At 40.7% G+C, this 20,941-nt stretch overlaps 1 protein-coding gene across 4 annotated transcripts in view; it reads right to left on the bottom strand.

Annotated features, from left to right (window-relative positions):
* The window catches only part of LOC115238278, a 200,928-nt gene extending 182,245 nt beyond the window's left edge, over positions 1-18,683 (bottom strand). For all 4 annotated transcript variants that reach the window (XM_029811959.1, XM_029811960.1, XM_029811961.1 and 1 more), the window contains exon 1: positions 16,812-18,683. In XM_029811959.1, coding sequence (XP_029667819.1) covers positions 16,812-18,358 — 1,547 coding nt within the window. In that variant the 5' untranslated portion in view covers positions 18,359-18,683. The remainder of the gene's footprint in view (positions 1-16,811) is intronic.
* Positions 18,684-20,941: the final 2,258 nt, after the last annotated feature.

Genomic DNA, 20,941 nt, shown 5'->3' with positions numbered 1-20,941 from the left:
TAATTACAAGTATATTAATGATAGAATGTTGCAGCGTGAATAAATAGAAGCAATATATGCGATTGACAGTTAATCATGCGGAACTCTTTCTTCCTATTTCCGCGGTTTCGCCGGAGCGAATCGCCCGCGTAGGTTGCCCTTTAGTTGAGACGCTAATGAAACGGGGGCACACGTTCGAGATCTTGTTCTAGCGAAATCTCAGAACTTGTTCGCTGCGCTAAACACTACATAGTTATTTATAGACGCGTATTAAACGTCGAAAAAATAATACGCGCGCATTCCGAAGAAATATTAATTTATTAAGTCAACCGTTTTAAGATTGGAATATGTATATTATGGTAAAAGAACTAAATTTGAAAGGACATACAAAAATATTTATTCTATTTTCATATTAAATGGAGAGAAAGGCTTAAATTTTACGACTGGGTGATTTCGATTTATATGATCTCTTATATATATTCATAATTTTTATCATATTCTCAAAATATATAGTCAGTTATTCGTGCTACGGCAAAGCGTTGCAAACTTTCTCCAATGGGTAGATATATAAAGAGAGTGAAACTATTTGTCCACATCAGGTTATGCGAGTTTTAGCCTTTAATAATATTTAATAGTTTTCTATCGCGTGATATCGTGTGTTCTATGTATGTACTTTCATAACAGGCTTGCGCGTTTGACAAACGATGCGATGAATATCGTAATAAAATAATTGAAGATTCGGGAACGAGTGTCGATTAATAAGATAGTCAACTAGGCTTAACATCGTTGATGGGGATCGGACTCGCGAATTGCGTTTCTCGAGCCAACTCGGTAGCCAACTTGGCAACTGACGCGAGATATCACGTCGAGAGCAGAATCGCGTGGGCGGCCATACGTACGTCCGTGCTCTATCATTGCTTTATCATAGGCTCGATCGAAAGCCTGGCTTCGCGAGCGGTGCTTTGAAAAAAACGTTATCCCAATCTGTATTATTGTTGCATCGTGATTACGATATCACGCGGCAGATCAGTCATCAAAATGACGGAACGATAAAGCCATCGAACAGCTTTCCTTTCCCGTTCTTCCTTCCTTCGTTTCTGCATTGTGAGTATGCGTAAGTTGCGTAAGAAGGATGTGGAAGGATACGAAGGAGGCGATGATCAATGCGTCGCCAAGTGTCAACTAGTGGCCGATAACGAGAATAGCGTGTCTCTCCGATTTCTGCGATTTCTCCAAACCGTCAATCATTGGGGACCGCAAAACTATGCGCATACCTGGCCAGTTTCATTACGGATCTCGCGAAAGTAGAAACTTTCTCAGGCATATTTTTATACGCTTCGAATTTAAATGCAATACCGATTCCAAAATCCATCGTCTTAATCGAACAAATTTTTTTTTTTTTTTTTTTTTAAATCCGAAACGATGAAATCAATGTTTTATTCTTTGTATTATTGTCAAGATTTTTAAAAAATTTTTTTTTTTTTTTTTTTTTTTTTTAGTCATACAGCCTTTTTATAATACACATCACTCGTTAATGCTCGATAATGTGTGTTAAAAAAAAATAAAATGTACAAGTTATAAAAGTTTAAGAAGTTATCATCCGCTTCTACCCTTTTCTGCTCTACTCGTTCCTCGATTTCATTCCGCGAAAGAGAGAGGGAGAGAAAGCATCTTCCCTTATTTCGCGGTATCCGTACGAAGCCTCGGCGCAAGAGACTAATTGGATTTCGCTCCCTCGACACGCTAATGACCGTATTCCATTTCCGCGGCTCGAGGTAGTCGGCGCGATGCATCTCCTCGCACGATCTTCCGGTGGTCGGTCGCGGCGGCATTCGAGCGAAAATCGCATTATCGTTGCGGTCGAAAGAATTCCGTTCCCAGCGCGAGTGCTTAGTGCGAATATCAGAAAAAAAGGAAGAAGAGAAAAAGAATAGTCGCGTGCGTTCCATACATGAGAAATACAAATGAATTCGAAGAATTTCGTTCATGCTTCCGTAATCTCGCCATCTTGATACGATTGAATCTACCGTCTATGTTTTAATGTACGATACGACATACGATAAGTCATAGTGAATAAATGGCTAGATAGTATGCTGAAGATAAGATGCAAGGTGCATTAATAATTACCTCACGACCGAAACATTGGTCTACCTTTATAATTCAACAGTAATTTATAATTCGAAATTTATACTTTACACACAAATACGGATTAATTTATTTTCTAAAAAAAAAAATAGTTAATAAAAATTATTTTCATACCTCTCATATGTTTCAAATAATTAAAAAGACAAACATGAAAAAATATATGCTCTAATTTTTTATTTTGACAAGACGCTCATATAAGTTGCTATATTGTTTCGCAGATTCAGCATCTTGATCTTTTTCTTGTAAATTTGTATATAATATGTTTTAGGGATAATATATGAACAGGGATATAAACAAGAACACACACGTATAATGCGTAAAACGATGCGCGTTTAGCTCCCTTCTTTTTCTAGATACTGTTCCTTGATTGCCCGTACGTCAATCGTGCAGATGCACATCAATCGCATCGTACGTGCACATCGTTCTTTCGGCAACATCGATCTCAGAATACCAAGAGTTACCGACATCGTGCATGAATCGCGTTACCGTCCGCCAATCCGCGAGATACAGTTGCAGAGATACGGATGCACTCAATTCGCATAATATGTAATATTTGTGCAGAATTCAGAGGAATAAAAATATTCTATACATAAAAATATTTATTTCTTTGAAGCATATAAAACCTGTAAAATTTAAAAACAAGTACTGAATATAATCATGAAATTAATGTATAAAATTAACCATGTATCTTTATATATTTTATATGCAATTACACGTAAAATATTTTAGTCTTTCTGCATTGAGTTAATTTCGCAGGTAGCATCTCGCCGTGAGCTAAAGCCGACTTTTAGAACTCGTATTTAATTAACGAACACACTCGATTGCGAAGTCCCGGCTCGCTCGCACTCGACGAATGCATCGTGCCAAACAAGGTGGAAGATAGAGAAGATGACAGACAGAGACGTGCGTTGCGTGTGACCTACATCGCTTGAATCACCGCGCTTTATCTATTTTTAAACGCGAATCTATATTGTATCTCTTGTACGAGATATGTACTCGGTGCGCAAATCGTGATGCGTGACGTTATGCGTACAGTGAGGAAACGAGCGGTTTCGCTCGGCAGAAAACAAGGTATTTAAAAAGCGTTATTTCGTAGAGATCTTCGGAACGTGTTGCAGGTGTGCAATCTACCGATCTTATTAAAGACTGAGCGCGATACAATCGTAAAGCTTAAAGCGCGAAAAGGAAGCAGCGCGTAAAATTCCAAGACAACATTCTGTAATGCAGCACGCGTGTGTATAAATTTCAAGTATCTTCTGTATTATACGAAACACAGAAATAATTATTAACGCATAAGATAAGTAATTGGACCAAAAACATATAGCGTAATTTGACACGAAGGAAAAATCAACAGATAAAACTGTAAAATTATATTAAAAAGTCCACTTGAAACTAGCTAATAAATATCTTTTTATGTTAAGTACTTGCTTCTTTTTTATACCTTGACTTGCGAGCCTTAAATGATTCGATATTTTCATCGAAAAATAACGAATCTCGAATTAATCGAGGAATGCGCAGTTAGATAAAAAAAAAAAAAACACATATAGAGAATAGTTTAGAGGGATGAGGACAGTGTATTTCGACACCGATCGATAATATATATATTACACAGTCGCAAAAATGTAATCCTCTATTGGCGTGGGCTGCCGGTTTCCAACGCGAGCAATGCATTTGGTCGGCGAACGCAACGCGTGTCGAAGCGACGCATTTATTTTGTGGGACCCGCGATTGTGTCCGCGCGGCACCGGAAAACGGACACGCGAAACAACACGCACGCAACACATACACATGCGCACGTAAACGAAAACACGCGAACGAGAAACACCGCTAGTTTAAAAGCGCGGAAAAAATCACAAACGCGATTGAACGTCGACGCCGGCCGACAAATTTTTCTCATCCGCGATAGGAACGATCGATGTATGCGGCGGTTGCGATTCGCGAGATTCGACGGCGGAAAACACAAAGCGGAAATCGGATTGTCTCGGTGTAGCATGCAGCGCGTAACGGCGAATGAATATGCCGATGCACGTGGGCATCGGAAGCCTACTCTGGGAGAGCCGTGGGAAATGTACGCGATTCCCGGCTTCACGTATTATTGAATACTTGGCACAGATTGCGGTGGAGATATGCTGCTTGCTCGCTTTTCCGCTCTACGCGTAATCTTTATGCGCTCGCACTGCAGCCCGCGGTGACATTTAGTTTTAGGAATGCACGAGAGAGCGTCGATATCGCATAATATACGGCCGGGATGATATACCGTAAACAATGACGTGGCGTCGAAACTCATCCTAATCGGATTATTAGTCTTCTGTCTCTTCTTCTAATCCATTGCTTATGAATCTTATGATATCGTGTTGTTTATATATGCGTTCTACTCAGAAGTATTTATCAATGTCAAGAATGTTAAGAAGATGAATATTGATTTCCCGGTATAAAAGTCAAATTGAATATGTTGATGATTTTGTCACAAAATTCACTCTCAATTTATATAGAAGTAAATTCGCGCAAAAGATAATAATACTTATTGAAAAACGTGTTATATAATAGTATTAAATCTATTCTCCCTAAATCTAGAATTATTTTATTATATTCTCAATTTTTATATAAGAAATAATTCTCTACACAATGAATGCGCAACATCGGCCGCGCGAGCGTGCGGATTCCTATCGGGACGACCTTGCGCTCACCCCCGTATAAAAGCGATCCGCCTATTGATTACGCGCGGGAGGCGCGCACTTGCCAATTTATCCGTAGGCAGAAAACGCGCGCCAGCGCGGTCTCTCGCCGCGTGTGTGACAATAGGAAAGCAGGAAACCCCGTCCACTATCCTCCCCCCCTCCCCCCGGATTCCATGCAATCAATGAGCTCTGGCGGCGGCGACGGCGCGACCAGCGCACGGATTAATCCGGCTTTACGACGTATTTTTTTCATCCCGGTTCTATTCCGCCCCCGTCTCGCCCTCATCCCGCGCGTCTCCCCTTTCGTTCCGAGCAAGCCGATACCCTACCTCGCCGTCTCTCTTTCTCTTTCCTCTGTTTTTTTTTTTCTCTTTCACTCCTGAGGCCTCCCCTCGCATCAAAATACTGCGGAGAACGCATTAAGAGGCAAAGTCGGTCCGTTGCACCAATTACATTCGAGGTGATCGTCGTTTTCCCTTCTGGATTCCGACGGTGGCGAACGAATGAATTCCACGGGATTTAAGCGACTTGTGGGATTCGGTAATACCTTCGCCGCACTTTACATATCGTTCGATAAGAATAAGAAATTATCATTTTATTTGAAAAAGTGCGTTAGATCGTAGAGATAATTATCAAAAAAATATAGATGAAATCTTCACGTTTCTTTTTATTGTACATACATATATTAATATAACAGAATTTGCCAAATGTTTTATGTTAATGTTACTGCGTGAATTAAATGATTGTTCGTGTTAGGAAGATTCGAATAACGATATGCTAATTATAACCATGGCGGCGCCTATTCGACTTGTAGATATATACACGTTCGCGCCTTAATAAACACGAAACTTTATGGCTGAGAAATGTTTCCAAGATATAAATTCGCCAGCAATCAACAATGACGTAATTATTCAAAATAATCGACCGTTCCGTTAGTTTCGCTTTGAAAGTGTTCTCAGTCAACTTTTGCGTGGCGGTAATAAACTTCTTATTGCTAAAAAATGTCGCGCGCGTCGAAAGTTTGAGAAAACTGTTGGAAAAAAAAGCACGGCGGCCACCGTCGCAGCGATGAGGGCGAGAAGCCTCGAAGCTTTTAGCGAGGAACCAACAAGAACGGGGTGGCAAAGTTTTACATAGTTATTCCGGGTTATTAAATAACGTTACCCCCCGTATACATTCTTTGCCGATGCTTCCCCTCTAGTAAATAGCGCTCGCCGACCACAGATAGACCAGAGAGAGGCAATAAAAAAGTAACTACGACCAACAACTCGCAATATATTTCTCTTTTTTATGGAGAACTTTCAGCATGTTTTAGTATTACACCGTTAATATCGGTAGAGACTAAACGGAAGAAATGCCGACTTAATATTGGAAACATTTCTCGCGAGATTGTGAGCGAGAGCGATGATATGAATTTAAAGCAATATGCGAGTCGACTTTTCATCGCGCGATAAATAACGATGGGGAATCTTTGAATTAATTAGGCAGCCGGTATTTTACAATTTTTGCGGAAATTAGAGCGAGAATACGAGCCCCGCTAAAAATAAAATTAATGCGATGCGATACAAATGTACAATCGTTTCTCTTGTTTGCTGTACCGCGGATGGCCGAAATACTAAAGGAGAAAGGCGGAGATATACTTTACGCGGCAATTGAGATCAAATTGAACTCTACCTGGAAGTAAAAGAAATCGAGGCGCAGTTGCCTCTCGTTCGACTTTCACATTGGGCAATTCGATTACGAGTTATGAAAGCGATTTATACGGCTAGCACTATATGTGTATATATATTCGGCGCCCATGTGTAAAATAATTTCGCGTTGTGCCGTGAGATTTTAATTTCGAGCAAATAAATTCGCGCGCGCAATCGCATCGTTCGGAAAAACATATTCCAGAACTCAATTATATCTACATCTTACCGTAACAAAATAAGTATGTATCTTATTCAGTGATCAAGGCTTTTAAAAAAAGTAATACTTTGTCTTGTTGTATAATATAATAGTATGCCTTATCGCGTCATTATAGATATTTATTTGAAATAATCTCAATTTATTTCCATAAATATGTAATTAATTTCATAAACATGTAATTAATCTTTAAATGCCTACGACGTAGAATTGATAAACGATGTAGCATCTCTATATTTTAAAATGAAAAGAATTTTTATTTAAAGATAAAAATGATAATTTGTTATCTATAAGCACGCAATAATATATAAAAAAATACAATAAGTTCAATGTCAAATCGTTCTATTAACAGAAATGCCTTCTACGTCGTATTATCATAACTCATTATATCGTGATTCATATCGTCAGGTGAGATAACTCGTTATAAATATAGAACTTGACATGCAAAGCACGCAAAGCGTTATTTAGCATTTTGGAAAAACGTAGAATTTTAGTCTAACTTATCATGCGACACATTACATCATTACAAAAAATAAAATCTTAAATAAATTAAGTACATAAAAGCATGTTTTTTTAAGTAAAAGTATTTAAAGTAAATTCTATATATTATTTATTGTTATTAAATCTCGTTTTTAAATATTCGACTATTGTGCTCGTGGATATTTAATGCAGATTTGCGTCAGTAGCCCATTTTCGACGGCGCGATAATTACGTTTCTCATTTCGTGCCACTATTAGCTCCACTTTTCACGCTGCGCTGACGCAAAGTGCTTCTTTTCCAAGAAAACAAATTAAAAAGATTGGAATCAGAGCACTGTTGCCCAAGTTAATCGTAGGAGTAGGAAGCAAAATACGTCGTGCCTTATCGTGCGATAAGCGCACTCCAGACGCAAGCGGGCAGCTTTTATATATTATGTGAGTTACATAAATTAAACGAAGCCCGTTAACATCGAAGAAACAAGGACAAGGAGAGTGGCTGCCACGTTGGCATAGAGTCGAGTAGAGGAATAAATTTAAACGCATCTGTCTGGCACCTAAATGTGTCTCGCGAATTATTGCTCGGTTTGCGGAATACTCTCGACGTTAAAGAAGTGCCTGCGTATGAATAAGTAGGAAAGAAAATGGATCAAAATTTCTTTGCGCTGCGATTCAAAATATTTTCCTTTCACGACGCGATGTAAAAAACACACAATATACAAGGGAAATGGTAAATTTTTATCGGGACTGTGTTAAAAAAGTTTAACGCGTGTTTCATTGTCGTACTAAGAAAGAGAAGTGCGTCTTAAAATTAAACGTGCCTTTATTCCGACTTCGCCTCTCGAGCGAGCCGTGAAAATTTTATGAATCCGGCGGAATGACTCTGCAAATGGTTTGAATGTAAAGAACCGTGCACGGGTATGTACCTATATAAACAATCAAACAATATATATCATTGTTTAAAATTAATTCCGCGAAAACACAGTTAAGAGCGATGATAATCTGCGATACGTATTATTCGCGGTTGGAGAATATTAATTTCCGGGATCGCGGCGGGGTCGAAATAATCCCTGTTGCACATCTGAGAGTGAGAGTGAGAGAGAACAAGAGTTAAATCGATACGACATCACGGTGGCTATAATGGGTTTCTATCGTTGTTATGCCAGAATTAATACGCGCAAGGAACGATCGGCGGCGATCTGCACAGCGAGCTACTTGCTCGCTCGTTCAATGCGCTTACGTGGGTGGCTCGTTATCAGCACAAATTACCTTTGCTCCTACGCGCTTAATTTAGTTCCGACCGTGCAATAATAATGTTCGCATGACCCGCGAAATTGCCGTGGATCGATGATAGCGACAATTTAAGATCAAATCGAGTTATGCCGACAGCGCGATCGCGATAAGACGTTCAATACGCGATTGTCTCCTCTGCTTGTATAATATATAGCTCGCAATAATGTAACAAAGATCCATTGTAAAACATGAAGACATGCAATAATGTTATATTGCCTTCGTGCCTTTTGTTTTAATTACTTTTAAAGATTAATTAATATGTAATATATTATATAAAGTATTTAATTTTATAATCCAAAACAACTTTTACAATTTGTATTGTTAATGAAAATTATTAAATGCATGTTGCATAAGATTAAACACACTATGAATAATATTGTTAATATATAAGCGTTTCAATATGCAATGTTTATTAACATTAAAAATTAAAAAATTTATTCCAGGGAATTGTCAATATATTTTTTTTTTCCTTTGATTATTATTATGAAAAGGTCAAAGTTCCTTTTTTTACCAATATTTTATAATAATATGCCTAAAAGTGTGCAGTTATATTTTATTCCGTCGCATTAACATACATATATACATAATTAAAAAATATAGTGATATGTAAAAGTTTAACAGAATAATAATAAGCGCATGAAAAATATTTTACGAGTAATCACGAACAAACATAAATTTTTCAAATGTTTAACGGTGGCTTATCAGAACAGTGCTTATATAGTGTGTCTTTGTTTAATCGCTACGAAACGCTACATGGTACATATACTTCGAACACAACCAGGTGCGTATTCCTGATGCTATCGGTTCGGAAACACGCCACGCGGCGCCGTACTGCGTACAATCAGCACCGCAATAAATTATGTTCCGCGTGTGTTCTTCGCATAGATCTTCAACGACGGGAAACCAAAAAGAGATATAAGACGAGTTTGAAAAAGATGTCCGTCGACACATACGTGGGAAATCTCCGTCGTTCCAGAGATAGAGGAAAAAAATCGAGAGAATGAAATAAAGATACGCGATGAAATCTAGCACCGGTATTTTGTAATATATTAACATTTAACTTTTAATTTGCCTCTTAAAACGCCAAAAACGCGATTAAAACAATTATAAATTTATATAGTTTTTTATAAATTTATATAGTCATTTTTAAGATAAAAAGATGCAGAATCGCAATCATCGTTGTTTTGATGAGCGATAAGTTATTAATTAAAATATCATTCTTGTTCTTGATATAATATAGAATAATATTATTGATTTGATCATGGCGAGAGAAAAAAGAATCAGTTTTAACAATTGTGCAGTAAAAACAATTTGCGATTGAATTTAATTACAGCTCTACAGCTGTTCGACGACTGTTAATTTCTACCAGAATTTCGGAACAAGTGAAAACTATAATTAGCCCATTACTCAATACCGAATGTGTTGAAAGTGATCCAAGGCCTCGACAAAAATACCATGTCGGTCGGCAACTAAACGTTATTTCGCGACCAACAAATTGTAATTGACGATCACGCTGGATTTAAAAATCGCGAGGAATCTTCAACTATATACTTGCATGCTGCAACGACGTCAAAAATAATTACTCTACTTAATTTTATTAATATCTCAATTAAAAGCGGTTATTCCCGGGCGAGTAGTAACTAATTTATCGCGACAAAAATATCCAGCATTCTTCAACCAACGGAGGCTGAGTAGTCAAATGCCATAGATGTTGATAAATAATAATTTCTTATTTATGTGTGTGCCCTGCTAGTCATACATTTATTGTTTATTTAAATAAAATATCAGAAATCATATCATTTAACATCTATGGCAGTCAACCATTTTTATAAATGAGGATTTACTACTTAGAATCAATTTTCTTTCTCTCTTTTCCTTTTCTTCTATTGTATGTAGATTACTTCTTTTTTTAAATGTTTTATTTCTTTTTTTTAATAAAGAACCGTAAGAAAAAGATGTCCCAAAAATTGTATCCGCATGTAACCTCTTCTCAAAATAACTTAAACCGGCGAATTTTTTTAACATGATTATTTATACATGACATAATGGAAAGAAATGTTCAATAAAGCAAAATAATTTCGTACCTACAATCATATTCCCCAAAAAACTCAGTATCAGATAATCAGGCCAAAATCAGAGTAATCTGAATGGAGATTCCTCGCGGTGAGACGGCTTGAAATTGTGTTGAAATTATGAGTCGCGGGAATTTCCATTGGCATGACCGGACGACCTCCACCATAGTTTCCCGCGAAGTCGTAGAGCCGAGTCGAGAAGAACGAATCAAAGAGAACAAACACAAGAGAGAACAGAAGAGACAGGGAAGATGAAAGATCGACAAAGGTAAAGAAACAGAGGGAGACAAAATGATTGGGATAGAATGGGAAAGATGTTAACTTGGCATCCATGATAAAGAAAAGCCCGATGGCTGCTGTTTCTAGTTTTTCCGCGAACCTATTGACGAGACCACTCTTCTACAGAGACCATATTCTTCGAAAAACTAAGGGTCCAAAATATTCTCGAACTAGTTTCGATGGTAACCGTTATAGGTATATGTCTCTTAAAAATATGTGTCTCTTTTGCTGCATTGATCCTGGCCACAATTATAATTTTTGTTAATTATCAGATGCAACCAAAATTTCAAAAAATTGATTGCACAATATCGGTTGCGCGTATGCTACGGCGAACATTAAAGAAAAATGTTTGGAAAAATGTCGTTATCAATCAATACAGAAAATGCTGCATCGCTAGAACTTGGACATTGTCAGTTCTGTAAATCGTAACATTACCGTTACGTTAACCGATAATGTACGTGATCAAACACGATTGAAAAATAGTAGAATTCTTTGTTGCGCGAACAGAGTGCATGTTTCGTAAGATTTATATCTAACGTCGAGAGCAAATTCTTTGATATGGATTTTATCATAAAGAAAATTTAGACAGAAAAAAAATTATAAAACCTTGTCTAATCTAAATTATAAATCTGTTCTCTAATTAATTATTAATATAAGAGATAAATTTCAGCGATCAAAACTTAAAAAACCACATTAAAATACTATATTACTATATTTATTATCTTTTATTATAATTTTTCACTCAAATAAAATGCATTTTTTAATAAGATTTTAATTTGATGTCTTAATAAAAAAAGAATGATATATATAATTATTATATATTCTCTAAAAAATTGTTCTAAATTCCTCACACGAGATAAACTCTTAAATATCTTCAAGATAAATTTATACTATTTTTAAACGCCAAGAGGCTATCATACGGCTTCAATTACTCTGCCAAGGCCATCTATTATACAAGGTATTATTGTGCCGAGATCCAATCTTTTATTGTTCTTAATCGTGGCAACCACAACGTCGAAAGAGAGTAAATGATATTACAAGATGGCGCAAGAAGAAATAATAGCCCGATCTGTGTCGGTATTAGTAAGAATTTTATTAATAATAAATGAAAATAATACACAACATCTAAAAAATAATATAAATAACATATTCTTTAATAATGATAAAATAAAATAATTGTCCAAATGTAATATCTGTTATTCTATTATTATTAATAAAGTCTCATTGATAATAAAATCAGGTTTCTTTTTCGCGTTCCAGGTTATATATTATTCTTGAAAGCATCATTCGAGGGCAACCGAGAAAATGTCGCGGTGACGATGATAAAAAGAGCTCCACGGTTACGCAAAGCCGCGACATCGGATTAACAGTTTCGACACGCAACGATGCACCTGTATAACGATTTTCGTGACGTCGCGGCAATTTGGCGTGTTTAGCGAACGACTTGACGAGTCATTAAACAGAGAACACTGGCAATTAATTATCACGTTTGCGTAATCGCCGCTCGGCGGCGGTAGAGGTGTGGTTGCGCAACTATCGCTCATTCTGCTCTGCTCTCATCCTCCCGAAACCCCCGGATCCCACCGATTCCTCCTCTCGCCTCTCTCATCTCATCCATCCGGTACCGATCATCTCCCGGTTCCAACCATACGTGTCAATAATTTTAATTCATCTCTGCTAATGCGATTTAATCTTCCGCTATATCTGTTCTTATCTTTTTTTTTTTTTCCTTAATTAATTCAAAGTGCGCAGGTAAAGCACAATTTGTTACATATTATATTATTATTATAAAACAATTATGTGCTGCACTTTACATCTTATCAATTATCCAGTCTCAATTAAATGTATCTGTTTTCAAAATCGATTAATGAAAGAATATTTTTAAAAGTATAGTATATATGTATATGTATGCATTGCTTAAATTTTAATTCAATTTAAGGCTTGCTTTGACACAAATACACTCATTAGATTTAAGAAAATGCTTGTACATCCGTATAAAAAAGTTAAAACTTATCTCTATTACTATTGAATCTTATCGTAACGCGGATCATGATCGTACTAGAATAGGGTTACGGGTCGCGCGTGTAACGGATCAACTGTCATTACGCAAGCCGACAACGAGTTACGCCAGAATCGTGTAGAAATTCGTAAAAGGAATTGGCCGAGTGGTAACCGCTGTTAGGAGCCAGCTACCGACCGTAATGGTCCGATTGCCATTCGTTCGAAATGTCCGGCGACAACGGATCCGATCACGAGCTTTAATCTTCCGTTCGTTTGCACGTGCTTCGCCGAGTAATGACGTTACGCAACACATTGATATCATTTAGCGGCACGTCTGGCATACAAGTGCTCACGTTTATAAAAAAGTATTATATAATAATGATATCGTTATTTTTATAATATCATTAATATCATTATTTTTAATATCGTTGTTTTTAATGTTAATGTCACACAAAATTTTAGCTTACTTCATAAACTATATAATGGAGTTCGATATAAATCTTTTGTTCAATATTTTTTTCCTTAAACTAAAAACATTAAATCTTTGTTAAAATTGGATTTTGACTATGGCATAATTTTATTTCAAAATACACTTAGCAACAGCAGTACCTAAACAAGTATAATAATGAATATTCAGAACAATTCGGCGAAACAATAAAAGTCTTTTACCTCGATCGAACGTAACAGGTCAAAGGATTCAATAAGAATACCGATTACTATTTCATTCCAGATGACCAGTCTATATATTTAAGAGACCGACACAATGGACAAACAGATCAAGAGCCTGTGGTAAAAAAGAAGAGAAGCGAAAAAGGACGAAAGTGAGACGAAAAGGAAAAAAATTCGTCGCGGTCGGCAGAGTCAAGAGACGAGCGGCATGATAGGAGGGCGCCTGGACATGGTCAGCGAGGTAAAAGTCTCAGAGATTCTCTAGGAGGCATGTACGCAGAGAGAGAGAGAGAGAGAGAGAGAGAGAGAGAGACAAGGGACCGATACATATTATAAATCAAGAAACCCGTGCGTTCCATAAAGGAAATGTCGATGGCAAAGAAAGAGGGAAGACGCGCCTGGCAGGAGGGAGAAGAGAGGAATAGGACTCGTGTGTGCGGTCACGATCGTACATCACCGACGGTATTTACGAGGTACCACCGTAAATCAATGATCGCACGAGCAACGCGCGCGATTCAACGAAATTCCTCGTCCCTTCCTGCTTATACACTCCCCTTCCTTCGCTTCCTGTACACGAGAAAACCCGTTGGACCCTTCCCATCTATCCCTCTCTCACCATCCTGCGATACATAGTATTCTTCGACGAAATCGATGACGCTGAGGAATCTCGAAAAAGCTTCTTTCCGTGAACAACAAAATGTCGAAATCAATCGGATTCCTATTCGATTCATAAATTACATACGCAAAGTATTTAGCAGCAACGTTAAATTGCAAGAGTTTCAATTAATTTAGAATTAATTTTTTTGCAGCTTTTAATTCAATTAAATAAAATGTACGTTTTTACTATTTATACTGTTTATGACTCTGTATAATTTTCTTTAAAAATTTTATATTTTTATATGCATATATATAACTTACTTATATCCTATTTAAGTAACTGTATAAATATTTACATACCTATATATACGTAACTACTTTTTTCTCAATAATTAAATCATGCAATTAATTGTATACGCGATCTATTTTTTCAAATTCGTGTGTTAACAAAAAAGAAAAGCAAAAAAAATTCACGTGCTATTCCGAGTGAAACTGAAAGAATGACCGCGCGATTCGCTAATTCAGTCCGAAGAGATACGATGGACCGAGAAAAAAGGTCGGAGCCACACGCACACACAATCGGATTCGTTTAAGGCTAAGCATTGTTTGTTCGGGGCCCTTTAAACGTTTTTTAAAGCGTGACTCCTGCCAACCCGGAAAGGATCGTTTTAACGAGGAGGTTTTAGGACAGACAGAACAGGTCAGATCTCCTACGCTGCAGCTCTACGGTTACGCCACGAGGCGTTGCCCTTTACGCTTCTCGCGCTGACTCCCAAGAATCAGCCGCCTTTCCGTCACACAAAGGCGAAGGTTGCTGCTTCTCGCAGCTGATCCTCTAAATCATATTACGCGATCGTCGAGGATAAGCCTGTCTACCAATCATGCCTCCCCCTCGAGGAAAATCTTCCCAATCTTTGTACACAACACGAAACGCGACATGTTAAAACGGGATTTCAAAGATCAGAAAGATTTAACTTAAATGGATAAATATTTTAAAGTCTAAATCGTCGAGTTTCAAATATATTCAGCACTTTTCTTACTTGATTCTGCAATAGATTTCAATTTATAATTATGTTAAAATATCGTTTGAAAAAATATCTTTTAATTAATTAACTATATTATTACAGTAATTTTATGTGTGTATAGATTCTTTTATTAATTTATTTCTCTTCTACTTGTACTTTTATACGCGATATTAACCTTGCATACATTGCAAAGTAATTGGCGACGAAATATGCTGTGTTTGAGGAAAAAATTCTAAAAGCTACATCAGCGTCTCTTGTCTACAAATAACATTAATGTCATACAAATTTGTTTTCTATTGTGCATTTTTGAAGTAAACGTGTTTTTGCATCTTCGCGAGGCAAACTGAAACGTTGCGGAGTATCGCATCTCGGTAAAGGTAGCCGGAAAAGAAAAAGAAACAGAACAGTGACGGAAGATGAAAGTGACCCTTGAACAGATTTTTCAAAGGAACCATAAAAGTACAATGAGTTAGGTAGGAAGGCGAGTTCTACGCTTTCCACGCGATGAAGGGAAAGGAGGAGGAAGGGGGATAGGATGTAAAACCGAAACCTCTAGCTCTGAGAAAAGTCGTGTTTGCGGGAGAATTACAAAGGAAAAAAAATTTAAAAAAAAAAAAAAAAAAAACCTTGTGACCTTTTTAAAATTTCTCTGAACAGCTGACTGATCTAAACTTAGATAATTGTGCGCGCGCGCGACTTGCCGTCTCTCTCGAAGCGGTACGCGCTATTTTAGAGGCGTCTCGTGTAAGTGTGAAATGAAATAAATAACGTGTCGCTCGGAGTTACCCGCGTTTCAATCGATCGCCGGTAGCGATATAGGAAAAACTGTCGATGATTGAAATCGTCTTAATTCCATTTGCGAATTCGGTTTGCCATATTGTACAATAGATATGAAAAAAAATATAATTTACGTCAATCGTTATGAATTAATAAATAATATTTGATTATGATATCGAAAATATAGAAACTTGATTAGATTGAATAATTATAAAAATGATTAATCCACGAAACACCGAAGAGAGTTTTGATAAATTGACATTAAAGTGCAACACGTTTCATATTACCGAATCAAATTGCATGTATAATTAATTATTTCAAATTTTGTAAATCAATCAATCTTTGCATATATACACCAATTCCATCGGTTTCAATAGGAATATAACACACTTGCTAGTACATTTAAATTAAACGTAGTTTAATTCCATTAGCGAAATTAAAGCTACACGTGCCGCGCTTTAATTTCGGGTCGATGCTTAGAATCGGCGAGTCACTCTGTTAAGTCGAGACGAATTAAAAGCACCCGCTAATACGGCCCATTTAACTTTATACGTTCGAATCATTTTCGTGAAACGGAAAGACAGGGACGCGAGGATGTTTCTCGTTCCAAGAAATTGGCGCCACGTTTCGAGCGTATGTGTATTACGCAAGCATCAGGCCCAGTGGTTGCCAACTTGCTCAAAATTATAACGAGATAAGATAATTCAAAAAGTTGGAAAATATTTCGCGAAAAGAAATATAAATATAATAATTAATAATTCTACACAATAATACATATTCGCATGTAAATTTAATTATTGTTCCTTCCAATTTATTTCATGCAATAGGTACTACCTAGGTATCACCTAGAATAGCTCGCGAAATAAGTTGAGAATCACTGACTATGAATAATAGCGGTATACATTGAAAACTCACCTGATGTAAATGATGACCCCATTGGTGCATATCCTTTTCCATCCACGTGGCACGGTGATCGCCGTTGATTGTTGTTGCTGTTGCTGCTGCGTAATCACCGCACTACCGTTCATTGTCAACACCACTGCGTTATGCTGCACACCGTTATTACCGTTATTGTTATTGCCATTGACACGCAACGGCGGCTGCTGGCGCGCAGCCTGCTGCGCGCACGCGCTACCAACTCCGGAATGATTGTTATTCGCCGGCAAAACACCGTCGTGCTGTCCCACCGGCTGCTGATGACTCTGACTCTCATCAGGGCTGCTGAGGCTGCTGTAAGTCGTTGACGATTCGTCGGATCGTATCGAGTCGCAAGCACCGATTACCGCACCACTACCGATATCACCAACACCGATAACCGTCGCGCTGGACGCTGACGAGGAAGCGGCCTGCTGATTATCGAAATTGTCCCGCTGCCGGCCCTTGTCGTCCAAGACCTGCTGCTCACCGTTTTGAAGCACGATACCGTTGTTGCTACCGGACGTCGATGTACCGTACGCGATGCAACCGTCGTCGCCGAGAAGTCCTACGTCACCGGGATTCGATTGCGCGACGATTCTATTACCTGTCGTAGCGTTATACGTCTCGCTACTCATCCTCGCAGAGAACACGTCGCCGTGTTGGAGCCGCGTCTGATACGTCTTGGCGCCGGATACCATCGGATGATCGTTGCCGAGACCGTCCGCCGTCGAATCTCCATTCTCCGGCGCTCGCTTGTTCTCGCGCGACGTTGTCATCATCGTCGTCATCGCCGCCGTGGTGCACGTCGATTGCCCCAGATTGGCCTGTCGATACAGCATCGCGTAGTCTTCCTCGTCCTCCTCGTTACTAACGAGAGAAGAAGCTCGCTTGGACTCGCTGCCATCGGCGTTGGTATTCACCGTGGCTGCCGCCGTTATTGCCGCCACCGTCGTCGTCGTCGTCGTCGTCGTCGTCGTCGTCGTCGTCGTCGTCGTCGTCGTCGTCGTCGTCGTCGTCGTCGTCGTCGTCGTCGTCATCGTCATCGTCATCGTCATCGTCGTCTCGAGCGACGGTTTTAGACGACAACAGCCGATCGCCGGGATGTTGACGTTGTTCCCTACGTTGAGCCCGCCGCCACTGCCGTCGGCGCAGTATACGGCGGTTTTGGCGGGAAAGGTCGTCGCAGCCGCCTGCGCCGTCGCCACCTGCGGCGCCTGCAGAATGCCAGCGTATTGCGTCGTCTGCTGCTGATGCTGCTGCGGCTGTGACTGATAACCGACCGCGATAGCGGCAGCAGCGGTCGCGGCGACATTCTGACCCACCGCCGTGGCGTACGCAAAGTTCTCCCCCGATACGTACACTAGAACGCTGTTTTGCTGTAAAGCTTGTTGCTGCTGGTGCTGGTGCTGCTGCTGCTGCTGCGAATGATGCGATTGTTGTTGTTGATGCCGCTGTTGCACTTGCTGCGGATGTTGCTGATGATGCTGATGGCCGTGACTCGGGGGAGCAGGGAGCGTGGACGGCTGCTCAGGCTTGCCGGCCATGGTCCAGGTCCAGCAGCGCTGCGGATGACTCCGACGACACCCACGACATCACTGGCACAACGTGGCACGTAGTTCGCCTACGTGGAGACACAGGCGACGGATATTTGATCCACGGGTGCCGCATCCTCCGCAGGCACGATCCTCACGCACTCGACGATGATCTTGCCGATAGTCTCGGATAGATAGTCGCGCGTTTGCCGTTGTTCCGCGTCCCGTTGTGTTTTTCCGCCCGGCACTCGTAGCACGACATAATACACGAATCGCGTGTAGCGGCGCACGAATCCTCCAACGCGGCGCGGTCGTCGTACGTCGTACGTCGTACGTCGTACGTCGTACGTCGTACGTCGTACGTCGTACGTCGTACGTCGTACGTCGTACGTCGTACGTCGTACGTCGTACGTCGTACGTCGTAACGTAACTCAAAACCGGCGCGTGTTTGCCGCGCGTAGTACACACTGCCGGTGCTCGCCGGTCAATGGCCGTCTAACCTCCTTGACGCGGCGAGGATCGCCGTGCATGGCGCGAGACGCGAGACGCGCCGACGACGACGTGTTTCTCCCGCGAAAGCCGGCCGTTCCTCGCTCCACGATTTGCTCCTACTTCCTTCTCCTTCCCGCCAAGATAGCTGCACGCTCGTCAAAATATCGCGACTGATGATACGTCGACGCACACGAACGCGAACGCGATCGAAATTCGAGATACCGCCATCGGAGTCAGCCGGCTGACGTTTTTCGCTTTATCGTCGGCTTCTTCTCTCAAAAGCGACCGTCTCGCGATTCGGCGTTTCCGGACGCCGAATTCTTTTGCCGCGTCGCGGATGAGCGTGGCGAGTCGTTACGCAGCATGTTGGTGACGACTGTCGCTGCCAAGTTCACTCGAAACTCGTAGCCGGCGCGCGGCCCGACGCGCGTAGGCGAGCCGCTTGTCTATCGGAGGTAATTACGTTCCCGAGAGCGAGAGAACGCCAAGGTCTCGACTCAAGGTGACGGTCCGCGCCACCCACCCAACTCCCCGATACTCCCCGATGCTCCCCGGCTCGAAATGGACGAGCGCGATGATTCCACGTCGCGATGATCGCACACACGCGCACTCGACGTCGCGGTTAAATCGGCGCGAAGAATCCGAGATTCGATATGCGAAAGACGCACTGCACGTTCGCTTACCGAATATTACCTCACCTCACTTTACCTTACGAGAGTCAACACACACTGATAGGTCGTGTCAATGACGCCACGGTTCGAGTCGCGTTTTTCACTTATATACGCCACACTTGGTCCCGTATCGCGTTACATTCCCAAGACCCGCACTCGATCGGTCGCCGAAAGTGAAGAAACGAAAGGTCGCGTGTCGCGCGTTACAACGATCGCGATTCTCGCGAGCCTCACGATATCGCGGCCGGGCGGCGTGCCATCTCCCTCGACACTGACTGCGTATATACGCGCTTTAATCGCGCCGGACGACGGACGACTCGGCTCGAGTCGTCTCAAGTCGGCGCTCGATCGGTAATATGGCGCGAACGCGCTCGCCGTGCGAAAGAAGAAATAAAAAAAAAAAAAAACACCGCCGGCGTAACGATTCGGGTTAAATCGCGCACGGACGGACGAACGTCGTGTTGTGACGCTGTGTCATCGTCACAGCAGCAGCAGCAGCAGCAGCAGCAGCAGCAGCATCACGACCACCACCACCACCACCACTCTTTTACCACCACCACCATTACCACTGCCTCGTGCCGCGACCACCACTACCAACGACCACTGTTACGCTTCTACCGCTACTACTACTACTACCACCACCATCTCACCACTACTACTAGCGCGGTTACGAACTCGGGTTAAGTTAACTAACCCTCTATGCCGAGCCGAACACCTGCGCGGTCCGCGCTACTCCGTTTCTCTCGCGTCTCGCTCGCGCGCTTGTATAAGGCGGTCGATTATTATTATATATTTTGTGACGAGCAACGGTCGCGCGCGACGCTTCGACAACTCGCGCGTCGGATTGCGTTCGTTGTCCTTGCGATTAACGCGCGAGCGATCACTCACCACCGGCCGACACAGACACCGCGCGGCACCGCCGATCGAAATGCCATGCCTGCCAGATGATCTGCCGTACGCTACGCTGTTTTTCGCGTAACTGATATTGGAAAAATATGGCTCCCACCGCATACCCAGAAACCTCTGCGACGACAATCTCTCGAGGCCACTCGCACGTCACTAAGTACATCGCTAAAAACATCGGTCCTCGACACGCGTAATGGCGATGGTGCCGCTATCTATCGGATAATGCGCGCGTTAATTTCGCGGTCGCATTTACGAGTTTATAAATCTCGCTTCTCTCTCTCTCATTTTCATTGGAATCACCAAAATTTTCCTCATCTTTTAAATAACAATTTTCAAATTTATCACATTCTCCAATCTAAAATCGGCGATGTAATAATAAATGAATGCTTACGTTTCACAAGTCAGAGATGTATCAAGATATATCTATAAATACTTGCAAGGATTAAAAATACGTATTAACGAATAATCAGAGATTTTTAAAACTAGGATTATTCATTAAATAGTTATCGATTATAAATACTAAAAA

The sequence above is a fragment of the Formica exsecta genome, unplaced genomic scaffold (genome assembly GCF_003651465.1).
Source record: "Formica exsecta isolate Colony F162 unplaced genomic scaffold, ASM365146v1 scaffold33, whole genome shotgun sequence".
NCBI classification, from domain to species: Eukaryota; Metazoa; Arthropoda; class Insecta; order Hymenoptera; family Formicidae; genus Formica; species Formica exsecta.
This window is presented reverse-complemented; position numbering and strand designations above follow the sequence as displayed.